This window comes from Myotis myotis, unplaced genomic scaffold (genome assembly GCF_014108235.1).
Source record: "Myotis myotis isolate mMyoMyo1 unplaced genomic scaffold, mMyoMyo1.p scaffold_m19_p_9, whole genome shotgun sequence".
Taxonomy (NCBI): Eukaryota; Metazoa; Chordata; class Mammalia; order Chiroptera; family Vespertilionidae; genus Myotis; species Myotis myotis.
In genome coordinates this window covers 69,218,887-69,243,410 of record NW_023416401.1, presented here as the reverse complement: position 1 = coordinate 69,243,410, position 24,524 = coordinate 69,218,887, and the positions used below count along the sequence as shown (strand labels likewise).

General features: G+C 40.8%; 1 protein-coding gene across 1 annotated transcript; it reads right to left on the bottom strand.

Annotated features, from left to right (window-relative positions):
* Window positions 1–24,524, bottom strand: ANKEF1 (ankyrin repeat and EF-hand domain containing 1). Its single transcript, XM_036322908.1, has 10 exons — window positions 24,267–24,524; window positions 18,833–19,223; window positions 16,432–16,631; window positions 15,568–15,717; window positions 14,207–14,330; window positions 7,946–8,768; window positions 6,232–6,458; window positions 2,811–2,977; window positions 1,207–1,344; window positions 1–379 (listed from the first exon to the last, which is right to left on the bottom strand). Exons 2-10 carry the CDS (start codon window positions 19,176–19,178, stop codon window positions 221–223), a joined length of 2,334 nt encoding a protein of 777 aa, XP_036178801.1. The 5' UTR covers window positions 19,179–19,223; window positions 24,267–24,524; the 3' UTR covers window positions 1–220.

Here is a 24,524-nt window from a genome sequence, read left to right as displayed (position 1 = left end):
TAAAGGAGATCGGGGGATTTGTCCAGAATGACATGTAATTCATTGCAAAATAAAACACACCTTCTCTAGACAGCTCAGAATATTTATAGTTGTTAAAGCAAAAACAAATGTTTGGTTACAAATACTTAATTTGTGGATTGTTTTGATGGAAATATCTACCTTCTCCAAAGTTTGGTCCCTGGGCCTTGAAATGTTTAACCCAAGACGAAACCTCTGTGATTTAGTTCTTGAAAACAGCTTCCAATGCGCGAGCTTTCTCTGTAATGTTCTTCTGAAAGGGCATCATGAAGTCTTCAAAGTCCACCTCATAAGTGAATCTCTCCCTCTGCAGCTCCCTCTTCCTGATCAGCTCTGCTGTTGTGGCTTCAGGACTCCAGGTCTTAAGTGAAAAATCACCGCCAGAGCAGGTGTAAGTATGACAGCCACACGCATGCTATATCAAGATACTTTTTAATATGGTTAATTCAAAACTATCGAATTTACTTCTAAATCTATTTGAACTTGTCTTTTCCTCTTATATGGCATCAGTGGTTAGATGGGCATCACTATTTTTGGTGCTATTTGGACAACTGAAATGCTCTTTAGTTACCCCTCTGATGACCTTTGGGCCAGCTGCTGTTCATTTTTAGGATGTCAAAACCAGTAATCAATGGAATTAGAAGATCATTTGGGATTACTACCATTATGTCTTATGGAGAAATCAGAATTATTTTCATAGTAGAAGGCAGAGGGAGCTGGTGGTCTCTTTTTCAGCATGGTTTGATGGGCATTTGCAAGACCACTCTTATTCTCCAAAAATGTCTTTACCTGTTTAATTGTAGATGTTTTAGGAAGCTACTGAATAAATCTACTACTAATAATTAAGGCATTGGTGGTGTTGAGTACAAAGAAGGGTTAGGTCTAAGGTACCAAGAAAAAGTATTTATAGCACTTGTTGACTAAATGGTGATAGGGAATGATATTGACCAAAGAAGACTTTAATCTTTCAAGAAAAATTAAAATTTCAATATAGAAATTGTAATCGAGAAAACAAGATACTGGGAGTTAAACAAGTTGGACTTACTGAGTCAGCAAAAGGACACCTTTAAATAGTAACTATGAAAAATAACCTTTGGATATTTGTTTTTGTGTTCTGCATAAAAAGTCTTTGAAAAATGACATCATTAGTTTATGCCACATGATGAAAAATCTTTCCAAAGTACTTACCCTCCGTGGAGTAAATGTGATATTCACTTTCTTGGTATAGCCACTGGTAATCAATGAATTGAGATGAACCACATTATCCTTATGCATTTTCTTTTCCTCCAGTATGGTTGGTACAGTATAAATTGATGAAAGTGGTTCCTGGAAACAAGACAAAAAAAACACACAACTATTAACTCCACAAACCTATATACATTCTAATATTATTTGTTGTTCTACATCTCACTCTGAAGCTAGAAAAATAATTACTACATAAATTATAACTTGAAATGAATAGAATATTATTTTAACTTTGGATAGAGAGAGATGTTTTTTCTTAAGTCTAGTAAATTAGTAATATCAGTGGCAGATCTCATAAGTCTTCAAGATATCCATCCTTGACCTGTGGCCATTCATTGGTCAGAAAGAGGCATTCTTACTGAAATGATAATGGTGCACATAGTAGGAGCTTTAGCTGATTGATCCTCTTTCACCTCTGGTAATCCTTGTTCTTGTCATCTATGATTGTTATTCTCTACTGGCTGCCTATGATCCCTCCACTCCACCCACTTCTACCACCTACATTTGGTAACAATAAAGCATTTTCTTCTTAAATGCCATTCCTCTTTCCATTTGATAATAAAGCTTTTCCTTCTTAAATTTAATTCTTTGTCATGTGTTTGCAAGAATCTCCAGGGATCCTTCTGCTTCCCTAAAAGTTTCTAGCCTAGAAATGCACGTAACGCTTCCCTGCTCATGACAAAGCCTGATGTCTCAGAAATCCCCATAGGCAACAACCTCAACCTTTTCCTGATAGTTCAGAGGCAACTATACCACTCCAGATGAGCAGGATCAGTCAGTGTGGTATTTTAAACCTTCTAGAGTTATACTGTGTGATATCCAAGTTACAAGTGGCCTCATGTTCCAGCGCTCAGCAGTAATCATTAAAATTCCTTGGTGGGGGTGGTTTAAAATGAGTAATGAAGAGTATAAGACCAAAATGAAGGAAAATTATGCTTTACTTCATTCCTCATAAGGGTTATTCTTCTTCCTTTTTGGGCTATCTCATAAAATCTGAATAATTCAGGACTAAAATCTATATATATAAAAGCCTAATATACAAAGTATCCTTTTGTGAGTTCGACCGACCGGGAGTTCAATTGCTCACTATGATGTGTGCAGACCACCAGGGGGCAGTGCGGAACGAAGGGAGGCCCCAGCCGGCAGTCAGGGAAAGGAGGCCATGGCTGGCAGCCAGCAGCCACTAGGGATCCTCCCCATGCAGGAATTTCGTATACTGGGCTTCTAGTATATATATATATATATATATTATACAGATATGCACCTATCCAATACCAGTTTTGTTTTCAACATTCTAATTATATTTGGCTGAATCAATGTGTTTTTTGTGTGGATTCTATGTGCAACAAATATTTCTTAAACTTTTCAGTAGTAGGAATTCCCTTGCTAGATATTTCTTTAAATGTATTGCAAAATGGTGCTGAAAATATAAATTGTCTATTATTTGCCTATGTTGTGTAACAGTATGTAAATAGTACCACTGCCCCGTTCCCCAACAAGGTTTTAAGGCATTCTAGTTACTAATGGGTAATCATTGTTTTTCTTACCTCTTCTTTCTTAATTTCAGAAACTTCAGTTTTCGCTTTAATAGATGGCTTGGGTTTCAAAAGTTTTTGGCTTTCTGTTGGTTTTGGCAAGTTATCTAGCTTTTCTTTAATCAAACCAATTATTCTAGAGTCAGCATATGCCTTTGCAACATCCATGGGAGTGTGCCCTATTTGAAACAAAAATTCAGAGCTATAATAAACAAGTTAATAATAAGTAATGTAGAAAAAATCTTATCTCAGCACAGCAGCCCTAGCATGGGCTAGTAAAGGTGTTTCTAAAGCAAATGGTATGTGTAAGATCACAGAGCTAGATCAAATATTCTCAAAGGTGGCCCCAACTCTAAAATCTTATAATTGCAATTCCATTTACTGGCCAAACAATTTTTTCAAGCATGTTTCTTAAAAAGTTGATAGAAAATATTGGTAGATTACATTTTGAATATCTGATTGCTGGTTCTCATTCCAAGCAGTGACAACTTTCTGTTGTCCTCCCCTTGACATTATGTAAGGAGGTATATTCTAAAAGGTCTGGGGAAATTGATGCTCACAAGTGCTATAATCAGGTGGCTAGGATTTGTGACACCTGTAATGTCCTTGGGCAGGCCTAGCACAATACTACCCATGACTCAGAGGCAGCCTGAAGCAGCCAGAGGTTTAATGTTCTCTGTTCAAAAATAATCCCTCTCTCTCCCTCTCCCATCCTCTCTCTCTTAAATCAAAACATATATTTTTAAAAAAAGAAGTAATGGGCCCTAGCTGGTTTGGCTCAGTGGATAGAGCATCAGCCTACGGACTGAAGGGTCCCACATTCAATTCCAGTCAAGGGTGCATGCCCGGGTTGTGGGTTCAATCTCCAGTAGGGGGTGTGCAGAAGGCAGCCAATCAATGATCCTCTCTCATCATTGGTGTTTCTATCTCTCTTCCTCTCTGAAATTAAAAAAAAAAGAATGGATTCCACTATAAGAAAATGATAACTCTAAGCAAGAAGCTAAAATATTAAATCATGTGATTTTTTATTCTTCACCTGTGATATTTATAAAACAGGCCTTCTGTTTATTTTCTAGAGAGAGCCTCAATTCAGAAATGACTTTGTCTAGCTTTAGAAGGAATCCAAATCCAGAGACTGTAAACTATGCCAATTATTAGAAAACTAGAGGCCCGGTGCACGAAATTCGTGCACTGGGGGTGGGGTTCTCTCAGCCCAGCCTGCCCCTCTCACAGTCCGGGAGCCCTCAGTGGATGTCCTACTGATGGCCACAGTCTGGCAGCAGAGGCTCGGAGCAGGTGTCCCGTGTGTGTGTGTGTGTGTCCCCACTGGGGGTCTTCCTCCAGCCACATTGGAGGCTCAGAGCAGGCACTGTGTGTGTGTGTGTGTGTGTGTGTGTGTGTGTGTGTGTGTGTCTGCTGGGGGCCTGCCCCCAGCCACACCATGGAGGCTTGGAGCAGGAGCCCCTCTGTGTTGATCTCTCAGGCACCTGGCCTCCACTGCATGTTGTACTCTCCCTTGAGCTATGGCCAGGATGGGGGTGCTGCTTGCAAGCCGGGCTTTCCCGCTCCCAGATCTCCATGGCAACCGGGAGCAGGCCCAGCTGGGGGCTGCCCGCAGGCCAGGCTTGCTTTCCTGCTCCCGGATCACCATGGCAACCGGGGAGCAGGGAAAGTTTGGGGCTGCCCGCAGCCTAGGCTTGCTTTCCTGCTCCTGGATCCTCATGGTGACCGGGGAGCAGGGAAAGTTTGGGGCTGCTCGCAGGCTGGGCTTGCTTTCCTGTTCCTGGATCAGGCCCAGTTGGGGGCTGCCTGCAGGCCGGGCTTGCTTTCCTGCTCCCGGATCAGGCCCAGCTGGGGGCTGCCCTCAGGCCAGGCTTGCTTTCCTGCTCCTGGATCCTCATGGCAACCGGGGAGCAGGGAAAGTTTGGGGCTGCTCGCAGGCTGGGCTTGCTTTCCTGCTCCCGGATCAGGCCCAGCTGGGGGCTGCCTACAGGCCGCACTTTTCTACTTACCGATGGCTGGATCACTACAGTGACCCAGGCCCCAGCGGAACTTTCCTGCTCTCCAATAGTCATAGGGTCCTGGCTGGGGGCGGGGCTTAGCAGTGCGGGGCTTAGGCGGCATGGGGGTCCCGGCTGGGGGCTCAGGTGGCACACAGGGGTCCCGGATGGGGGCGGGGCTTATGCCCTGCTGCCCAGGGCTGCACATGGGGCCCAGATGGGAGCTCGCGCTGTCCTGCCCTGCCTGTAGTATAGGATAGAGGCCTGGTGCATGGGTGGGGGCTGGCTGGTTTGCCCTGGAGGGTGATCTGGATCAGGGTGGAGGTCCCGCTTGGGTGCCTGGCCAGCCTGGATGACGGGCTGATGGCTGTTTGCAGCTGGTCACACCCCCTTCAGGGTGGGGGTCTCCACTGGGGTGCCTGGCCAGTCTGGGTGAGGGCCTGAGAGCCGTTTTCAGGCTGGCGGGTGACTGAAGCTCTCAACCTCTCCTTTTTTTCTTTTTATTTTATTTCGGGATTTATTTAGCTTCTATAGCTGTCACTGGAGCTGAGAGCTAGCTCCAGCTCTGAGGGCTAAAAGCAGGTTCTGGGTCTGTTTGGCTTCTATAATTGAAACTCTGTTGCCATCACAGTAGCTCTAAGCTCTGAGGGCGAAGCTAGCTGAAAGCAGGTTTCTAGGTTTGTTTGGCTTCTATAATTGAAACTCTGTTGTCATCACTGCAGCTCTAAGCTCTGAGGCCGAAGCTGGCTGAAAGCAGGTCTCTGGAGCTTGTTTAGCTTCTATAATTGCAACATAGTTGCTTAGAGTGCAGCTCAGAGGCTGGCAGCAGCAGGCGGGGAACATTGGCTTCCTCCGTCACTGGAGCATGCAAGCCTTCTGTTCGCTTTAGCTGCCTGGCTGCCGGCTGCCATCTTGGTTGGCAGTTAATTTGCATATCGCCCTGATTAGCCAATGGGAAGGGTGTCGGGTTTATGGTCAACTTGCATGTTTCTCTTTTATTAGATAGGATGACAGTTAAACAGTGTGATAATTCAAGGTATGACTTGCACACTGGTGAAGTCCACAAACTAAAGCTTATTGGGTCACAATGAAATAAGCACAGGAGTTAAGAGTAAGTACTTGGAAATTTTTATAGCAAATTCATAGAAGAGTTTTCTGTCATTAGATCTAGTAAGACAGTTTGCACTTGTATTTTGTGGGTGTTTTTTTTCTCATTTCATTTTTCTAGTAAATCACTTTTTATTGTATTCTGCAAAACTATCAGTCCAGGAAAGATTGCAACACAAAGAATGAGCCCTTAAACACCAGTGATTTGCAAAGCACTTATGTTTCAGTGGGAAATGTGGTCCTACAAGAATAGAATCAGAAGGGGTTTGGAATTGAACATAAATTCTCATTTTCTAACCATAACCACCAATAATATGTACACCTACCTTTTCTATTTTCCAGCTGGAATTTGGCACCAATATCAAGTAGGTATTTGACAGTATCCAATCTACAGCTCTCAATGGCTCGAAATAAAGGAGTTGAGTTGTTGATTGAAAGTGCTTCTATCGCGGCTCCAGATTGAATGAGAAGTTCAACAATATCTTGTTGGCCTGCATGGCATGCAAAGTGAAGTGGAGTCCACAGGAAATTATCTGTTGCATTAACATTAGCCCTACAAGATAAGATAGATGCACAAGCTAAAAACATGGGTTGTTTCAAGCACTGGAGGCTAAAAATGCTAAGACTTCATAGTTTTATCAACTTGTTCAACTGTAAACCAAGGAAGCTCTGAGTCAAGTTAAACTCTATGTCATGATTTTCTTGGCAAGTGTTCTGCATTATCAGACACTCTTATCTTTGTGTATACCTATACATTTTGTTTAGCTTTAAAAGGCACTTCAGATCCTAGAGGTTATAATTTTGCAAAGGTTAAAATCAAGGAAAAGGAAAAACCTGAATCCAATGAAGATAAAAGCTGACAGGAAATATGAGTTATATTATTCCATTTTGAGTCTATTTCTGCATATATAGTAATAATAATGATACAATTTATCAAGTATGTAATTACTGTGCCAATAAGTGCTTTACATAACTAATTTTATCTTCAATGAATTCTGTGAGCAGAGTCCCATTAGGGCTCCATTGTAAAAATGAGAAAACTGAGGCACAAAAAGGTTAAGAAATTAACCCCAGGTTATTTAGCAATAGTAAAAGAAGGAATTAAACCCAAGTAATTGTTTTAGATTAAAAAGTTAAATGAATCTCAAAGAGAAGGTGGGGGTAGGGGGTTAGGGGTGGGTGGGAAGTGATCAACCAAAGAACTTGTATGAATATATGCATAACCCATGGACACAGACAGTAGTGTGGTGAAGGGCTAGGGTTGGGAGCAGGGCAGGCTAGAAGGGGTCAATGGGGGGGGGGAGGGTATATATGTAATATTTCAACAATAAAGTTTTAAGTTTGAAAAAGCTAAATGAAAATATCATGCTTTGAGGTTTTAAATATATTTATAAATGAACCAAGGGAAAGACTGCTTTTTTTCTGGAGAAGGGTATGAAAATGTTTTTAGTCATTATAGCCAACATCTCACTTATTAGAATTTGTTGGGATTCCCCTATACACACACACACACACACACACACACACACACACACACACACACGCAGATTAAAAAGCGACTCCACATAAAATGAATAAATTCTAGAGATCTGCTGTATAATTATAGTTAATAATACTATATCAGATAGTTAATATTTGTTAAGAGGCTAGACCTCATGTAATATTCTTACCACAATAAATTTTTTTAAGTTTAAAGTAAAATGAAAAGCAACTCCACATCAACTAGGTAAAGATCTGACACTAAATTAACTTTCCTTGTGATACCCAATCAGAACACTTCTTCTACCATCAGAGTGAAAACGTCTTGACTTTCACTTTGTGCATAGTTGTTATTGGCAAACCATCTTCATGTACATACATTCCTATGTTCCCATGAGCTTGGTTTCCCATATAATAATAAGATAGCAGTCTAGGCTTCAGGGGTGAAGCACTTTCTTGTGCTATTAAAATTCTGCAGTTGACTGTATCTTAGCTTTCCTATCACTTTCTTGAAATAGTAAGACTCATGAAAATTTAAACCTCACCCAACCAAAAACATACCCTTTTTCAAGAAGAAACTTGACCACTTCTATGTTTCCACTTGCACAAGCAGTCATTAGCGGTGTTTTGTAATAATTATCCTTCATATCCACTGGTATGCCTGATTCAAACGCCTTTTTCAGAGAAGCTAGGTCTCCTGCCTTGGTGAGAAAGTTAATATTTGAAAATATCTTCCCTGAATCATCAATGTACCAAGCAGAGTCGTCCTGAATGGGATGTTCTGGCGGATGATCCCGATTAAACCGATTGCAATCTGTGACATTCTTGTAGGTTTCAATCATGTAATATGGTGGCCCACCATCACTCCGGCGTGGAAATGCATTGTCAGGGATGACGCAGACTGGGAGGGGTAAAACGAACTTGCCTTTCTTCCCCTTTTTGGCTATTCCTTTTTTCTTTTTCTTAGGCCCATAGGATCCCAAGACATAAGTCTTGCTTAAATATCGGGTTCCCTTAAAAAAATCGTTAATGTTGACCCCTGCTCCCCGTACTTTTTCACTAAGTTGAGCGATGTAGTTCAGCTGATCCGCGGGTATGAAGTCCTGCCTCTCCTCCAGCACTAACACAAAATCTTCCTTGCTGACTGTCCCATCGCCCTTGTCCACAAACGAAAAGGCTTCCCGAAGTACAGCCTCATATTCTACTGACCAGTCATGAAGCCGAAGGGCCCAGAGTGGATTCGGATTTTTGACTCCTGGCTTGGCCAGTTTATTAGCCGTTCTCTCTGCCCGTCGTATTTCTTTGCTTGCTGCTTTGAAGCCGCTTTCCTTAGCCACAGTCCTGGCTGTTTTATGTTCTAAATTCTTCCATTTCAGGTCACATCCTAAAATGTGAAGCATCATTATTATGAATGGTTCCAAGGCACTGGCACAGCTCTAACAAATGACATTCATTCAACTGTTTTTCTAATTTCAAATGCTTAGTCAAAAGTTTGTCCCCAAATTATCATCATCATAATAAAAGGCCAATATGCAAATGGTCATCACACCTTCACGCGTCTTCACGCGTAATGACCAATCAGCAGGAGGCAGGGCTTGATGGGGGACACAAGGCTCCTCTATAATAATAAAAGGATAATATGCTAATTAGACCAGATGTCCTTGTGAATGTCATTCTGGATGTCCTTCCGGCCAGAGGGAAGCTGGTGGAAGGAAGGCATACTCTTGCATGAATTTCATGCATCAGGCCTCTAGTCTATAATAATAAAAGCATAATATGCTAATTAAACCAACTGTCCTTCTGGACGACCTTCCAGCAAAGCTGGGGTTGCAAGGGAAGCCCAGGTCCCAGGTGCCCGCTGGCGGCCGGAGCAAAGCCTGGGTCCTGGGTGCTGGAGGGAAGCCTGGGTGCCAGAGGGAAGCCGGTGCTGGCAGCCAGGGGAAGGAAGGCCTACTCTTGCATGAATTTCATGTATTGGGCCTCTAGTTCATATATAGAGATGAGCACATTTAGACTATTATAATTACAAAGTTAAGCTGTTATTTATTTTGCACTTTACTTTGGTAACTTCTAAGGGAGATATGTTTCCAATTTAGATTATCTGCCCCAAAGGATTAAGACATTAATCTCTATAGATACTATATTAGGATATTTGCTAAGGACTCTTCATGCCAAACAGGAAAAGAGTAAGGGTGACAACTGAATTTGGAAAGCTGGATTCAGGCAGCTTATGTAGGCCCTTAGGCACTCAGAATGCTGAAGGACAGCTGTTTCTTTTGAATGATTATGAATATAAATCAGTATGCAATCTTAAATGATATTTTATCTGTATACTCTGTGAAATTAATGTCATTTATATAGATCTGCTCTTTTTCAGTAAAGCCATGTGAACAACCTAACAGAAAAAAGAAGTAATTTGTTCATCAAGTCTAAAGGATTTCAGTATTATATTTGACCAAGTTATATATTAAAATTCATTTTTTTTGTTTTCTTCCTTAAAATGATGAGACCAACATTACATAAATAAATATAGTTTCTGAATTGATGGTGGTGGTGGGGCTCTACTTATTGCTACCAGGAAGGCAATGTTGTCTATAATAAGTGTCTTGAGGCATTAAAAATCCATTAAGTATATAAATGTCAGACTATGAAGTTCTTCCTAGTGTTTTGATTCTAGAAGACTCTTCGATTGCTTTGCCAAAATCACATGATTAAAAAGTTGTTGCCCAATTAGTATATCTAGCAACCAAATTGTATAGGCAGCTAACATAAAACATGCCTCTCTAACACTTTATAGTTTTATCCCTTGTCAAAAAGAAAATTAATCACTGATGCTTTTCAAGATTAATATTTCCTTTAGTATTGTCAAAAACTAAAAATTTATACTCAAGCTGAAAGTTTATTAGTGATAGAAAAAGTGTATTGAGACAATAAGGATTCTAAAATTTCTATATTGGACAGTTTTAAGAACAGTGACTTATTAGGAAGGGGTCTCAGTAGTAAAATTCCATAACATAATAATTGCATAGTAATTCTGAGTATGCTTTTTTATTTACTGAACATTTTTGCTTATTCAGGGTGTCTGGGGTTATCTACCACCTCCCATTTCACTCCTATATTCACTTCAGCACTATAGATTCAAGGATTATTAAAGCTGTTTAGCTTACTATTTTATTTTCTGTTCCCAGTTTTCTCCTAGTTAGAAACCTTTATGTGGATAAAAGACTAAGACATCTCAGCTTAAAGATCTTAAGGTAGCCCAGCCAGTGTAGCTCAATAGTTGAGCACCAACCCATGAACCAAGTGGTCACTAGTTGATTTCCAGTCAGGGTTTATGCCTGGGTTGTGGGCTTGGGGGCCTGAGGTGGGGCAGAGGGCATGCAGGAGGCAGCCAGGTGATGTTGATGTTGATTTCTCATCTGTTTCTCTCTCCCTCTCCCTTCCTCTGTTTCAAATAATAAATAAATAAATAAATAAACAAACAAACCCATTCATCTGCCCTTCATCTTCACTCTGTGAAGCCTTCCCAAAAGGTCTCTAACCCTTCCACTTGAAGATTCACTGACCCTTTGTTCTGGCCTTCCCAAAGACATGCCTTCCTCCTCTCCTCAGCACTCCTTTTAGAAAACAAATCTGAAGGTATTTTTCCTCCCCTTTTTGACCTGGGAGACTTTGTCTCCTCCTTTATGATTATAACTAAAGACCCATCCATTCCCTTTGTGACTTATGTTCCTCTGTGGGGCTGGTGCTGTAGAACATCAGCAGCCAAAGGCCCATGAAAGGGAAAATTTTCCATGGGGTAGAACTACTCCAAACTCCCTCCCGTGTCAGGACTAGGGGCAAAAGAGGAGGATATTAAGGAAGATAGTTTAACGTGGGAAGAAAGTCAGCCTTTTCAATGAAGTATAGAAGAGACTAAATCGATGTTTACTCAGAAATGAGCATTTTATTGCTAATGGTTTCTTGCTGCTCTGATGGACTTATCTAAGATGTTAAAAGCGGAAATGTAACTGGTAATTCTGCTGCTATGGAATTGAGCCCCCCTCATAGGATCTGGTGACGTGGTTGTACTTCCAAACCCGTTACAGAATTCAGAACGTTTTCAGATGTTTGTTTTAAAACTACAGTCTAGTTTTATGATTCGGCCAGGAAGATAAATCTTTTCTGCATGGCTAGGGAAGGCCTCTGGCATGGCCCAAGCTCTGACCCTTTGCTTTCTATGTGTGTGTGAACAATAGAGTATATGTTTGGTGATGTTTGTCCCAATAAAAAAGCAATAGACATGTTAAAGTTGAAGAAGCTTGTCTCAATCTGGGCAGATGTTTAGTTTTTAGAAATACACTATATTAAAAATGAAATGTCAGAATAAACTGCCGATTATAACAGATTTGAAAACAAGACTCATAAGATGGTTTATGAGGGCAAACATTGCATTTGATATGTTTTCCTTTATTTGTTAAAAGTGTTCATTATTTCGAAGGATGAAGGAGTAATCAGTTAGTACACTATTAGTTATGGCAGCACATTAGACTTATCCTATCTAATAAAAGAGAAACATGGTAATTGGCGTACGACCGCTACCCTTCCCATTGGCTAATCAGGGCGATATGCAAATTAACTGTCAGCCAAGATGGCGGCCGGCAGCCAGGCAGCTTGAAACTAACATGAGGCTTGCTTGCTTCAGTGACGGAGGACTCCAACGTTCCCTGCCTGCCGCTGCAGGCCTCTGAGCTGCAAGCAACTATGTAACAAATATAGAAGCTAAACAAAACCCCAGAAACCTGCCGGGCTTCAGCCAGCCGGATCACAACATTGTAAGTAAAGGCCAGAAACCTACTTTCAGCAGCAGAGGCCTAAGAGCTGAAGCCAAGCCTCAAAGCTAAAGCTGGCCCAGAATAAAAAAAGAAAAAAAGAAAAAAAGGAGCGGTTGGGAGCTTCAGTCACCCCCAGCCTGAAAACAGCCCTCAGCCCCTCACCCAGACTGGCCAGGCACCCCAGTGGGGACCCCCACCCTGAAGGGTGTGTGACCAGCTGCAAACAACCATCATCCCCTCACCCAGGCTGGCCAGGCACCCCAGTGGGGACCCCCACCCTGATCCAGGACACCCTCAGGGCAAACCAGCCGGCACCCACCCATGCACCAGGCCTCTATCCTATATAGTAAAAGGGTAATATGCCTCCTAGCACCAGGATCAGCGTGACAGGGGGCAGTGCCCAAACCCCCTGATTGCCCTGCGGCTCTGTGTGTGACAGGGTGCGGCGCCCCAACCCCCCCCCCCACCCACGGGCCCTGCTCTATGTGTGATGGGGTAGAGCCATAACCTCCCCATTGGCCCTGCCCTGAGTGTGAGAGTGGTGGCACCCCAAACCCCTGATCGGCCCTGCTCTGTGGGTGATAGAGGGCGGCACCCCAACCCCCTGATGGGCCCTGCTCTGTGCGTGACAGGGGGCTGTGCCCCAACCCCCTTATTGGCCCTGCTCTGTGCGTGACAGGGTACAGAGCCCCAACCCCCCTGATGGGCCCTGCTCTGTGAGTGACAGGAAGAAATGCCCCAGCCCCCTGATTGGCCCTGCTCTGTGCATGACGGGGTGGCACCGCAACCTCCCCATTGACCCTGCCTTGAGTGTGACAGGGGATGGTGCCCCAACCCCCAAATCGGCCCTACCCTGAGCATGACTGAGGGTGGAATCACAACCTCCCGATCGCCCTGCTCTGTGTATGACAGGGGGCGGCACCCCAACTCCACAATCGGCCCTGCTCTGAGCCCGACCAGGGGCTGCACCTAGGGATTGGGCCTGCCCTCTGCCACCCGGGAGCAAGCCTAAGCCAGCTGGTGGTTATCTCCCGAGGGGTCCCAGACTGCGAGAGGGCACAGGCCGGGCTGAGGGACCCCCCTCCCCCCGAGTGCACAAATTTTTGTGCACCGGGCCTCTAGTATGTAATATTAGTGACTACGTATGGAATCTCTAGGTCCCAGTGACTTCTGAAATTCTGTGCCCTTGTAAAAAAAAAAAAAAAGCAACAACCCAAAAGCACTTTCTCTGCTCTAATATAGAGTCATAGGACTTTAAGTTTTGCCTATTTCTCAGAAACTGGAAAAAAAGAAAACTACCATACAGTTCAGCAGAATGCTGTCCCATCTCTAACAAAGAATTAAAAATTTTAATGTATATTCAATTAGCATGCAATTAACAAATTGATCCATTTCTTTAAATTTAATTAGTTAATATTATCATTAGGTTATATATAACATAGTTTATAGTCCTAAGTTAACTAAGTTACTTAAAAGCTACAGAAAAAGCTAAAATAATAAATATTATTTACATTTCAAATTTTCCATGAACATTTTCAATTTATTTCATATTTCTCCCTAAAATATTTTCCTCATAATTTCAAATCATTCAGAAGTTATCATTGCACTTGACACAATAGAATATTTTTAATAAAATAATTAAGGATTAAGATTAACAGACATGGTTTCTAGTGCTTGTCCTTGCTTAGATTGATGTTCACATATATTTAAAAAAGGAGTTTAATAACTATAACCATTTTATAATAAGCTGTTGACTCATGATTAGATTTTGAACAATAACCTAAAAATATTTGGGAAAATGGGTTCTTATCACTTTTAAGACCAGACTCCTGAGTTAACAGAAAGTAGAGTAAGAAAATAAATTCAGTTTTCTTTCTATATACATGAGTGGGGTTGGGCTACTGAAAAACATAAGCAACTAACAAGTGACAGGCCCAAATTTCCTACTTATCTACAACATGGATAAACCATAAATACTTTAAGCATAAAATTGCTAGGCAAATTTTACCTCGCTGAGCTATATATTTACAGCAATCTGCAAAACCACCCATGGCAGCATAATGAAGTGGTGTGTTCCCATTCATTCCAATCAGTCCCATATCTCCATTGTAGGCATAAAGAAGCTTCAATATCTGTAAAACAGTGGATAATGTAGGGGAATAGGAATGTACATTTAGTGAATGAAGATTGTTCCTAGACCTGTGCTAGCCAATACATTATGTTAGCCACATGTGATTACTTAAAATTAAATCAAAATGAATTAAATAGAAAATAATCTTAAAAATACAGTTTCACTAGCCATATTTAAAGTACTCAAAAGCCACATGTGGCTACTGTATTGTACTCTATTATACAATACAGACATACAACATTTTTATCGTTGCCAAAATTGCTCTCAAACAACCTTGACGCAGGGGTGGGGAACCTTCTTTCTGTCAAGGGCCATTTGGATATTTATAACATTATTCAAAGGGCCATACAACATTATCAACTTAAAAATTAGCCTGCTATCTTTTGTCCGACACTTAATTAACTCATCCCTAATGCCTTGCCAGGGCCAGACGAAGTGATTTCACAGGCTGGATGTTCCCCACCCCTGGCTAGAGTTTAAGAAACTCTATATTCAGCTGGGGGACTAGCATTTTGGTAAATCTAGGCCATTTTAAAAAGCATCAGACTATGGCAAACATCATCAGAGGAGCAAATTCTTTGCCAAATTAAATTCTATTGTGATGCATATTTTATTGCAGAGAAGAGACTCAATGAAGAAACTAAGGGTAATTATGTTAAAACTCAGAGAAAATTGAGTAAAGAAATTTTTGATATAATTCAGCATTTTAAAAAATAAGGCCATCTTTGGTTCCTTTTTTTTTTTTTTTTTTTTTTTGCTGCAGTGTCAGTGTACCTATGAGATAACCTTTGCTGAAATGTCCAGATAATCAGAATAGAGTTTACAATTTAGGTGCATCATAAGATACACAACATATAATCATGGTGATAAGGGTATGTTGGCATTGTTTTCCCCACAATTAGATCATAATATATTTTGAAGATTCTAATATGTAATGGAGTGCATAAAATACAGTAGACCCAGTAGGCAAAACTTTTAAGTTGTCATAGTTAAGAATACAGAAAAAACACTACTAGTATTAGTCATGTATAAATTAGCAAGCAGATAAAATTGAAGAGCTGTATGTTTTTAAAAATAATGGTTGGTGTAAAATATAATTTTAGAATTATTCAAGGAAATCAAGATAGTAATGCAGAAAAAAACCTGCCTAATTGAACCCACATTAATATTTAAAATTTTTGAGAAAAAGGAGAGAAAATTTTTAGCAACAAATTTTAAAGCGAAGAGTAGATTATTACATCAAAAAAGCCTCCTTTGGCAGCAAAATGTGCAGCCTGATGTCTCTCGTTATCAAATGCATTCACTTCACCTCCTCTTTCCAATATCCCTCGAACCAGTTCTACCACTCCTTCTCTTGCCGATTCCATTAAAGCCGTGCGACCTGTGGCCTGGATATAAAGCAGATGAAATGCTGTTTATGTTAAACGACATATTCGATATAAATATGATCTAAATCCATTTGTCCTTAGAGTCACAGACATGCTTAGTTCTCTACATTTTTATTAGTTTCATGAAACAAATAGGAAAAATGAAGCCAGTGCAATGGGTGAATATCCAAAATGTAGAATTCTAAAGTCAGAGTGGATCACACCAGATGTTCTTGTGAGAAAAATGCAGTTCTTGCAAAGATTGTAGAGCAAAAAGGGGAAAAAATATGCTAAAATTAGATTTTAGGTGTTTTCTATTAAGAAAAAAATCTGATTTTGTCTCAAAATTACAATGAAAACATAAGAAAATTCAATACAATTAGCCAAATGAGAAGAGGGAGAAAAATTAATAAAAAATACAGCATAACTACATATTTTCTTTTCAAAAAGATAAACTTTTATTTGGATTTAGTGATACCTTGTGTATTTTCTATAATGATCTTTTAACATTTATGCATAATAAATACCAATTTTCCAAACATAATTAGGAAAGAAGCTGTAGGATTATGGTAATATAAAGGTATTGAAAGTATATAATCTTAAAGCATTTTGAATAGAAATGAACAGTCTATAAGCTAACAGAATAATTTTGCCATATCTAAATGCTGAAGTTACACTGATAAGACTCTATAATTGAAAAAAAATGAATATTTATAATCACAGGAATAGTCATACTGTGTTGATAGCATTTGGATTGGCTCCTTTTTCCAAAAGTGTCAGGCACATTTCTTTAATATCATGTGCTGCTTCGCAAGCTCTAAGGAACACCGGTTTTCCATCATAGCTACAATTGTTGACGTCTGCGCCATGTTCCAGGGCAATCAATGCACAGCGATAATGCCTCTTAGTAGGTAAAATGCAGTAAAACAAAATACCTGTAGAAAAATAGAATCACCAAAGAATACTTATGAATAGTTTCTATACATTTCAATTAGATAAAAAGGAAAGATAATTTTAAAATCCATAATTAGCTAGTTACAGTGATAGAGCAAAGGCATATCTGTCTTTGTTTTCCCTCTGAAATAAATTGAAACACCAGGATAGAAAAACCAAAAAAGAAACTCAGCTTGTGGTAGGAAACAGTCACAAGCAGGTGTGGCTGAGAGCCTTACCTTCTTCATATTCCGCAAAGCAGTTCAAAGAGAAATTACAAAGTGGGGGTAGAATATGTCCCACATGCTTCTAAGGATCCAGTAAGTATTTTTAATCATTTAAATGTTTGCTTATCCTTTAGAAACAATGTGCAGTGGGTCAAACATCAGTCTCTGGAAAATAGGATGTTAATGGCAGAGAGACTATGGTGGAATAAGCAAAACAGTTTGGCAAGTGGCAGTCAAACTGCGGGATGTGCAAGGTGAACTAGGTTCATTCATGTGGGGAAGATGAGACACTTGCTGCTGGGAGCACAGAATGGGTTCTTTAGAATCAAAGCAATATAGGGCAGTATTAATAAGGGTATGTGTGAGACAAGATTTTATATATGTTTCAAGTTTCATTTGCTACTTCTATCTTTTCCTATGTGATTTGCCATATCATTTTCTCAGACGCTCAACTTCCAGAACCTCGATAAGTTTAATATTAATTTGAATGAGCTCCAATTTTAACCTAACGGCTGTTAATATTTGCTTCAAACACTCACTTGACCTTGTTTCTATTTTCACCTTGATTAGTTTTAATTTTACAATTTTATTATTTTATTTTTCTTAATTGACCTTCCCCCATAATTTTACCATTTTAGATATTTATGCTATACAATTTCTCCACCTGTTTTCCTTGTGATTTTTCTTTTTCACACTCAAGGAGGTAAACATGTTTCATTACAGTGTTTCCCAAAGTGTATTAAACAAAACTCTAGGTAAATAAGATGACATAAGGAAAAACTATTTTATGGTCAAATATATATGGATAATGTCATCATCTTTAGTCTGTCTGACAAATGTGAAATCAACATGCCTAAATATATTTCCTCCAATGTTTCTCCAATGAATTTGACAGTGAAACCAATGTTGCATGTACCACTTATCAACATCCCAGTGATTCAATGGTCTGTGAAACACACTTTGGAAAATGATGTTCAATAGAGCTTTGAGAGGTTCTGTTTTTGTTTTGTTTTGTTTTTAGGATATGACATTTTAAATTACATTGGACCCTGGAATGCATCTGCAGTTTACTTTCTTACGTGGTGCCAGAAAGCAGTTAAATAACTCTTCCTGTCTCTGTCCTCTCCTTTCTCTTAAGCAAGTGACTGTTTGGAGAGAGTTACAAAAATACATTTTGTTCCTGTTAGAAAACATTAACATTATAAAACTGGATTCATTTCTCTACTGTGGGCTGATGATAATGGCTTTGTACTTGATGCAACTCTTTGGGACAAATGATGAAATCTACCAATTTATATTAAGCCTAGTAGTAATTTTCTTAGTGATTTTCGTGAGGTTATGTCAACTTTTGCTGGAACCTGGGGTGATCTGGGCAAGAAGCTCCGGGACCATGGTATTGAGATGGGATGAGGGAGGGGAGCAATGTGGAGGAGTGGGACTGTCTCACCTGAATAATCATAGAAATGCCATGTGTCAATTTGAAGTCCAATTATTTAAAATGACCCTAGAAAGTTGGAGTTTATGCCAGAATCCACCTTAGTCCTTCAGATTTCCAAGTATAACAAACTCCTTTTTACATCAGACTATTAAGAAGAAACAAAATCCTTCTGAAGTCCTAAGTCTAGTACTACTCCCAGTTCTAAACTGTAAAAAAGAATAAGAAATGCTCTCCCTCGTTTGGTCTAAACAATATTTCATAATGAATGATTAGGATGACAATAATATTAATGTGTGTCATTTGAAAATCCTCCATTTAGAAAAACCACCTAACAGATTAATCTAATTTTTTATATGAAAAAACTATCAGATCTGGTTTCCCTTAAGATTTACCTACACCATTTTCAAATTATAGGGAGTTGGTATTCTTAGGTGCAGGAGTAATTCACTTCTAAAGTTGGAAAGCAAAAAACTTCACTTTATTGATTTCTGGCTATAAAAAGGATTGCATCTGCTAGATAGAACGTTGGGGTTTTTACCTTTTCCTTCGTTATCAACTAGAGTCATATCCGCCTTTGCCTTGGCTAATATTTCCATGGACATTTCATGGCCCAGTTCTGCAGCCCTCATTGCCGGAGTACAGCCCATTCGGTCTTTCACATCAGGGTGGGCACCAAGGCTAAGGAGAAAGCTGACCATGTCAGTGTCATTGGAGACCGAGGCTAAGTGCAGAGCACTCTGTCCATCAATAGGATCTGTGAAATTGATTAGTTCAGGGTAACCAAGTCTGGTCAGCTTCTCTATCTGCTTCTTGTCTTTGTTCCGAACACACTGGAGACATTTGTAGATTTGCAGGTTCTCAAGTCTCTTATCTGCTAAAGCCATACTTGACCAACTTCTTGAAAATGCTTTTGTGGACCAAAGCAAATACTAAAGCAGAAACAAACAAACAAAACACACACACAAAAAAACCCATACATACAAAAACAAAACAAAACATGGAACTCAAAGTTAATTATGTCACCTTGATTTTGATTAAATAATAATATTTTAAAGCTTCTCCAAGAAGAGAGGCTGTTTCTTATTATGGAAATAATATATGGAAATATTATTACCATAATTTATTGCAACTGATTTCATGAAAATAGAAGTTACAAAATACAAAAACCTTCAACTAGTATAAAGTTAAAATATTTCAAAACTAATCTTTCATCATAATGAATACTATGTGGTTTTCCTGTTATCTCTAATTTTCCCTCCTTGATGCAAACATCCCATTTACGTATGAACAAGGTGAGGCTAATTAAATTGCCAAGGTAAGGAATTGAGCTCCCCACTATATAGCTCTGTACTAGCATGTCCCCCCAATGTAGAGACCATATGGGTTTTAGTCGTTAAAAAATGTGATAAAGAACATGCAGCGTTTTGAGATGCTCATTCTAAACAGGAATCTACTGTGCTCTGTGAAATACCAAAGAGAGATAGGCAATTCTTTTGTCATCTTATGTGACAATGAGGTAATCTTTTGAACCGAAGGGTAGGCCAGACTAGGCACTCCCAGCATGCTTTCCTCCATATTTTTTTCTGGGGTTGGAGGAACCTGTTATCATATAGGAAAACCATTCAGATGGTGCAGTGGTACTATCATGGACCAAGTCATTGTCACAGCCTCTAATTTGTCTCACTGCTTCCACAACAGCTCTTCTAGTCCAATTTCTATTCAGTCCCCAGAAAAAAAAATATTTTAAAAATGTAGATCAGATAAGATCAGACAAGTTTCCACCTCAACCTTTGGGGCTGCCCCTTTCATCTCCTGTGATCAGAATTGGTCTGCAACCCAGGCTTAGCCTGTGTGAGGGAACACTCTCCCCAGAAACAGTGAATGCCTCAAGAATATGCTAAGAGACATCAGCCAATCAGCATCCCGTGGACCATTCTGCCAGAACTGTATGGAAAGGCAGCTCTTTCTGCTAGTGGTTAAGCAGGGGGGTGTGGGCTGGGGCCGTCACAGAGAGCCTGCAGGAGAGGCTGAGCTGGATGGCAGCAGCTACATCCAGGACCCAGTTGTGCTAGGAATCACCTACCGCTTAAATGTTCAGGGTTGCATGAGCAAAAATACCCTTCCCCAACCTTATTTTGGTAGAAGCCAGTTGGCTGGGTTCCTTGTATTTGCAATGGAAAGATTCAATCTTACTACAAAATCTGAAACTGGACTCTCTTTTCCCTACCACAAACCCGCTCCCTTATCTACACTCCCTATGGCAAAGAGTGGTACCGCTGACCACTTGTTTCCTCTTTAACTGTGTCTTTCTAGGCAACCATAACATCTCCGTGGCCTGTTTCCCTCCTACCTCCCCATCCACTGCTTAGTCTCCTTTGCTGGTTCCCCCTCTTTCTGTTAGAAGCCTAGTTGTTGGAGTACCCAGGGCTAAGCCCTCAGGACCCTTCTCTATTCTCAAACACCCCTCCCTACCCCGTGATCTCATCCAATGTGATGAGATCTTTATTCCAATTTGCAGTTTCTAATTGTTCACTCAAATGTATACAGCCATCTCTGACTCTCCCCAGAGCTCCAAAATTATGTATCTACCAGTCAACTCTTCATTGTCACTTGGATATTTAATAGGCATCAAAAATGTAACACAACTCTTGCTATCACCCAGACTTCCAATAGTTCTCCTCATTTCCAATAATGACATCACTATCCATCTACCTACTCAGGTAAAAAACTAGGAGTTACGCTTTGTTCTTTCTTTCCCTCACAGATCCCCTATTATCCTGTCAACTCTCCCTCCTGACATCAACTTCCAGTGGTACTTTCCTAGGCCAGATCATTGCTATAGCTGCTAATTTGTCTCATTGCTTCCACAACAGCCCTCTATGGCTCATTCTCTATTCAGACCCAGAAACATCTTTTTAAATGTAGATCAGATAACACCAGACAAACGTCTAGCCCAACATTTTAGTATAACTCTTTTTAAACATAAAGAAAAACTGAACACCCATGTATCTACCATTGAGATCCTACCATTAATGCTTGACTTGCTTTATTGCATCTCTATCCATTGTATTTTTCTGATCCATTTCAACATAAATTGCAGACATGTTTCAGCATAGATATCCTTAATTTTTGTTTAATATTTGTTTATAGCTCTTTTTTTAACCTTTTGAATATGCAATGAAATGTATAAGTATTAAGTGTGCCATTCCGTGAGTTTTGAAAAATGGATATATCTATGTAAACCAATCTCCTCTCAAGATATAGAACATTACCTCATGCCAGAACATTCTTTCCAAACCACCTTTTAAAAAAACATTTCGCCCTAACTGGTTTGGCTCAGTGGATAGAGCGTCAGCCTGCAGACTGAAGGGTCTCAGGTTCGATTCCGGTCAAGGGCAATATACCTTGGTTGTGGGCACATCCTCAGTAGGGATTGTGCAGGAGGCAGCTGAATTGTTGTTTCTCTCTCATCAATATTTCTAACTCTCTATTCTTCTCCCTTTCTCTCTGTAAAAATCAATAAAATATATTTTAAAAAAATTTCAATATCTTTCCATTATTATCAGAAAAAACCACACACACTCTGATGACCTATTCAGGTCCCCTCTCCAGACCCTCAGACTTCACTTCAATCTCCCTTGACGTAGTGATCTCCAGCTACACTAGCCTTCTTTCTGTTTATGGAACAAAAGCTCATTCCTGTCTCTGGAATGTCTTGTTCCCTGAGCCTGGAGTGCCCTTTGCTCAGAATTTCCTTTGTTTGGCACTTTTCACCATTAAAACTGATGCCACCATGTAACTTCATTCCTTGGGTTCATTTTCTTCATAATGAAATGAAACATTTCTCTATATAACATTTCTATCAATGTGTATAGATATATTCAATTTATATATTGTGTATCTTCCCCACTAGTATGTAGCCTCCATGCAACAGCAGCTTTATAATGACCACTAGAGGCTCGGTGCATGAAATTCATGCACTTGGGGGCTGGGTGGGGGAGGGGTCCCTCAGCCAGGCCTACACCCTCTCACAGTTCAGGAGCCCTCGGGGAATGTCTGACTGATGGCTTAGCAGGGAGCGGGCCTAAGCCGTCAGTCAGACATCCTTACCACTGCCACAGAGGCAGGAGAGGCTCCCGCCACCACCACTGCACTTTCCAGCTGCACACTGACCACCAGGGGGCAGTTCCTGCATTAAGCATCTGCCCCTTGGTGGTCAGTGCATGGCATAGTGACTGGTCATTCTGCCATCTGTTCAGTTTGCATATTAGCCTTTTATTATATAGGATTACTTCTACACCAGTCAGAACCTGAGGCATATGAGGCATTCAATAAATGTTTACTCAGTAGATAACCAAAACGTTAGAAGACTGAGCAGAGAAAGGAATCAAAAACAATTCCTAGGTTTCTGGCTTGAGCAACTGGCTACCTGTACCTAAGATGGGTAGCTCAGGATGGGGTCCAGATTGGTTAGAGTGTGTAGCTGGTTGAGCTTTGAGCATGCTGAATTAGAATCCACAAGGCAATAGGATGCATAATTCAGGAGAGAAATCTAAGCCTGGTCTATGCGGAATTATGAGGTGGTTGCAGGGAAACATGAGACTGGGTGAGAGCAAAGAGGAGTTTCTTGTGACCATCAACATCAGATGTGTGCTGTTGTCTTGTCCTTCCTTTCTCCTCACTCTTCTGCCTGCTGATTATTCTTTGTGCTTCTTCCTTTCCATCATGTGACTTTTAGTTTTAATGCCCTGTTTGCTGTAGCCCCTCTCTTCCCTTCTAATCTGTTTATAATGTGTGGTGAACTAGGAAACCAGATAAGGAAGCCTATTAGAACCGTGTGTATAAATAGGCCCCCAATAAGTCCTAAACTTCCTCAGAAGTCATCTACTTGACCTCTTCTGCGTGCTTGGTGACATTTATTTTAACTACTATTTATAGCTGGTTTTATTATCAGTCAGATGCTGTTAGGTGCAGTGTCGTCATACTGTACATCCTACACAGAATAAAATATGATGTTCCCCAATAGCTTATTGATTGTACTAAATCAATGCCACCTCATTGGTGTGAACAAAGACTTCCAAATCAGTGACTTCATTGTTGTCTCTGACTGCTTCTTTGGGACGGGACAGCTCCCATCCCAAAGAATTAGCAGCATGTGGCATTATCTAATCAAGCTACCAGAATGATTCAGCAATCTGTGGACTAGTTCTGTGGTTTGTGTCCTTTCCAACTAAAATCCCAAAATGCTGGGGAGAGAACAGTGCCCTATGCACTGTCCTACACAACCAACATCCACTACTGACCAAGAGCCTCACCCCACTGAAGAAAATAAGAGAAATCCTGCCCTCTAGTGCTGGGTTCCTTGTAAATGGTGTAGCATCTTTGATCCTAGGAGAGTCGCCACATATATGCACACCCCAGCATGTTGGGTCTGAAACTCTAAATATGAAAATCTGTGTGTGTGGGCCGGGGGGATATGCAGGTGCATTTTTCCTCTGGGGGAGAGACCCATGGAGCTCATAAACTTCTCAGAGGAGTTTGTGAGATAAAGGTGTTTGTTAGAAAGAGGAATGGAGGGAGACATACTTGGAAGAGTAGAAAGAGTGTAGGAGTGGCGGTGGAGGAATCTATTTTTGTGATCTGTCCTTCTCTGCATTATAATTTATACAAACTGGTTGGACAAACGTGGACAGTTACCTAAGGAGTTTGTGCCTCAGTCTTTTCATCTGTGGAATGGGAATAACTTCACGGGGATGTGTGAAGAGGAAATGCGCTGATTTTGAAAGTACTTAGCAAAGTCTCTCAATACAGGCTCGCTATGAATAATCAAACTTCCCTGGGTCTCAACTCACCCTACCCACATTGGGGGTGTGTGTGTCTTTACTCTCCCTTTCAGTTTTAAGTCTCAGAAGAATCCAGAGGGGAGGGTGGGTAGACTCGAATTTCAAGGGAAAGATGCTAGGGCGGCTCACCTCTCAGTCCTGGGGGTGATCAGGAGCCGCGGATGTCCGACCCCGTTGGGCCGCGACTCCGTTGCGCCTCGGCCTGCAGGGGCGTACGGTGGACCCAGCTCTGGTTCCCTGCTGCCTGGCACCGGCCCCAGCCACGACCTCGGGCTCCCGGAGCCAGGCTTGGGCAGCCAGCGGTGAATGGTGTCCCTTCGGGCAGAGAAGGCGAGCAGGCGCGCGGGGCTGCAGGCAAGGGTGGGTGTGTGTCCATGGGCCCCGGGT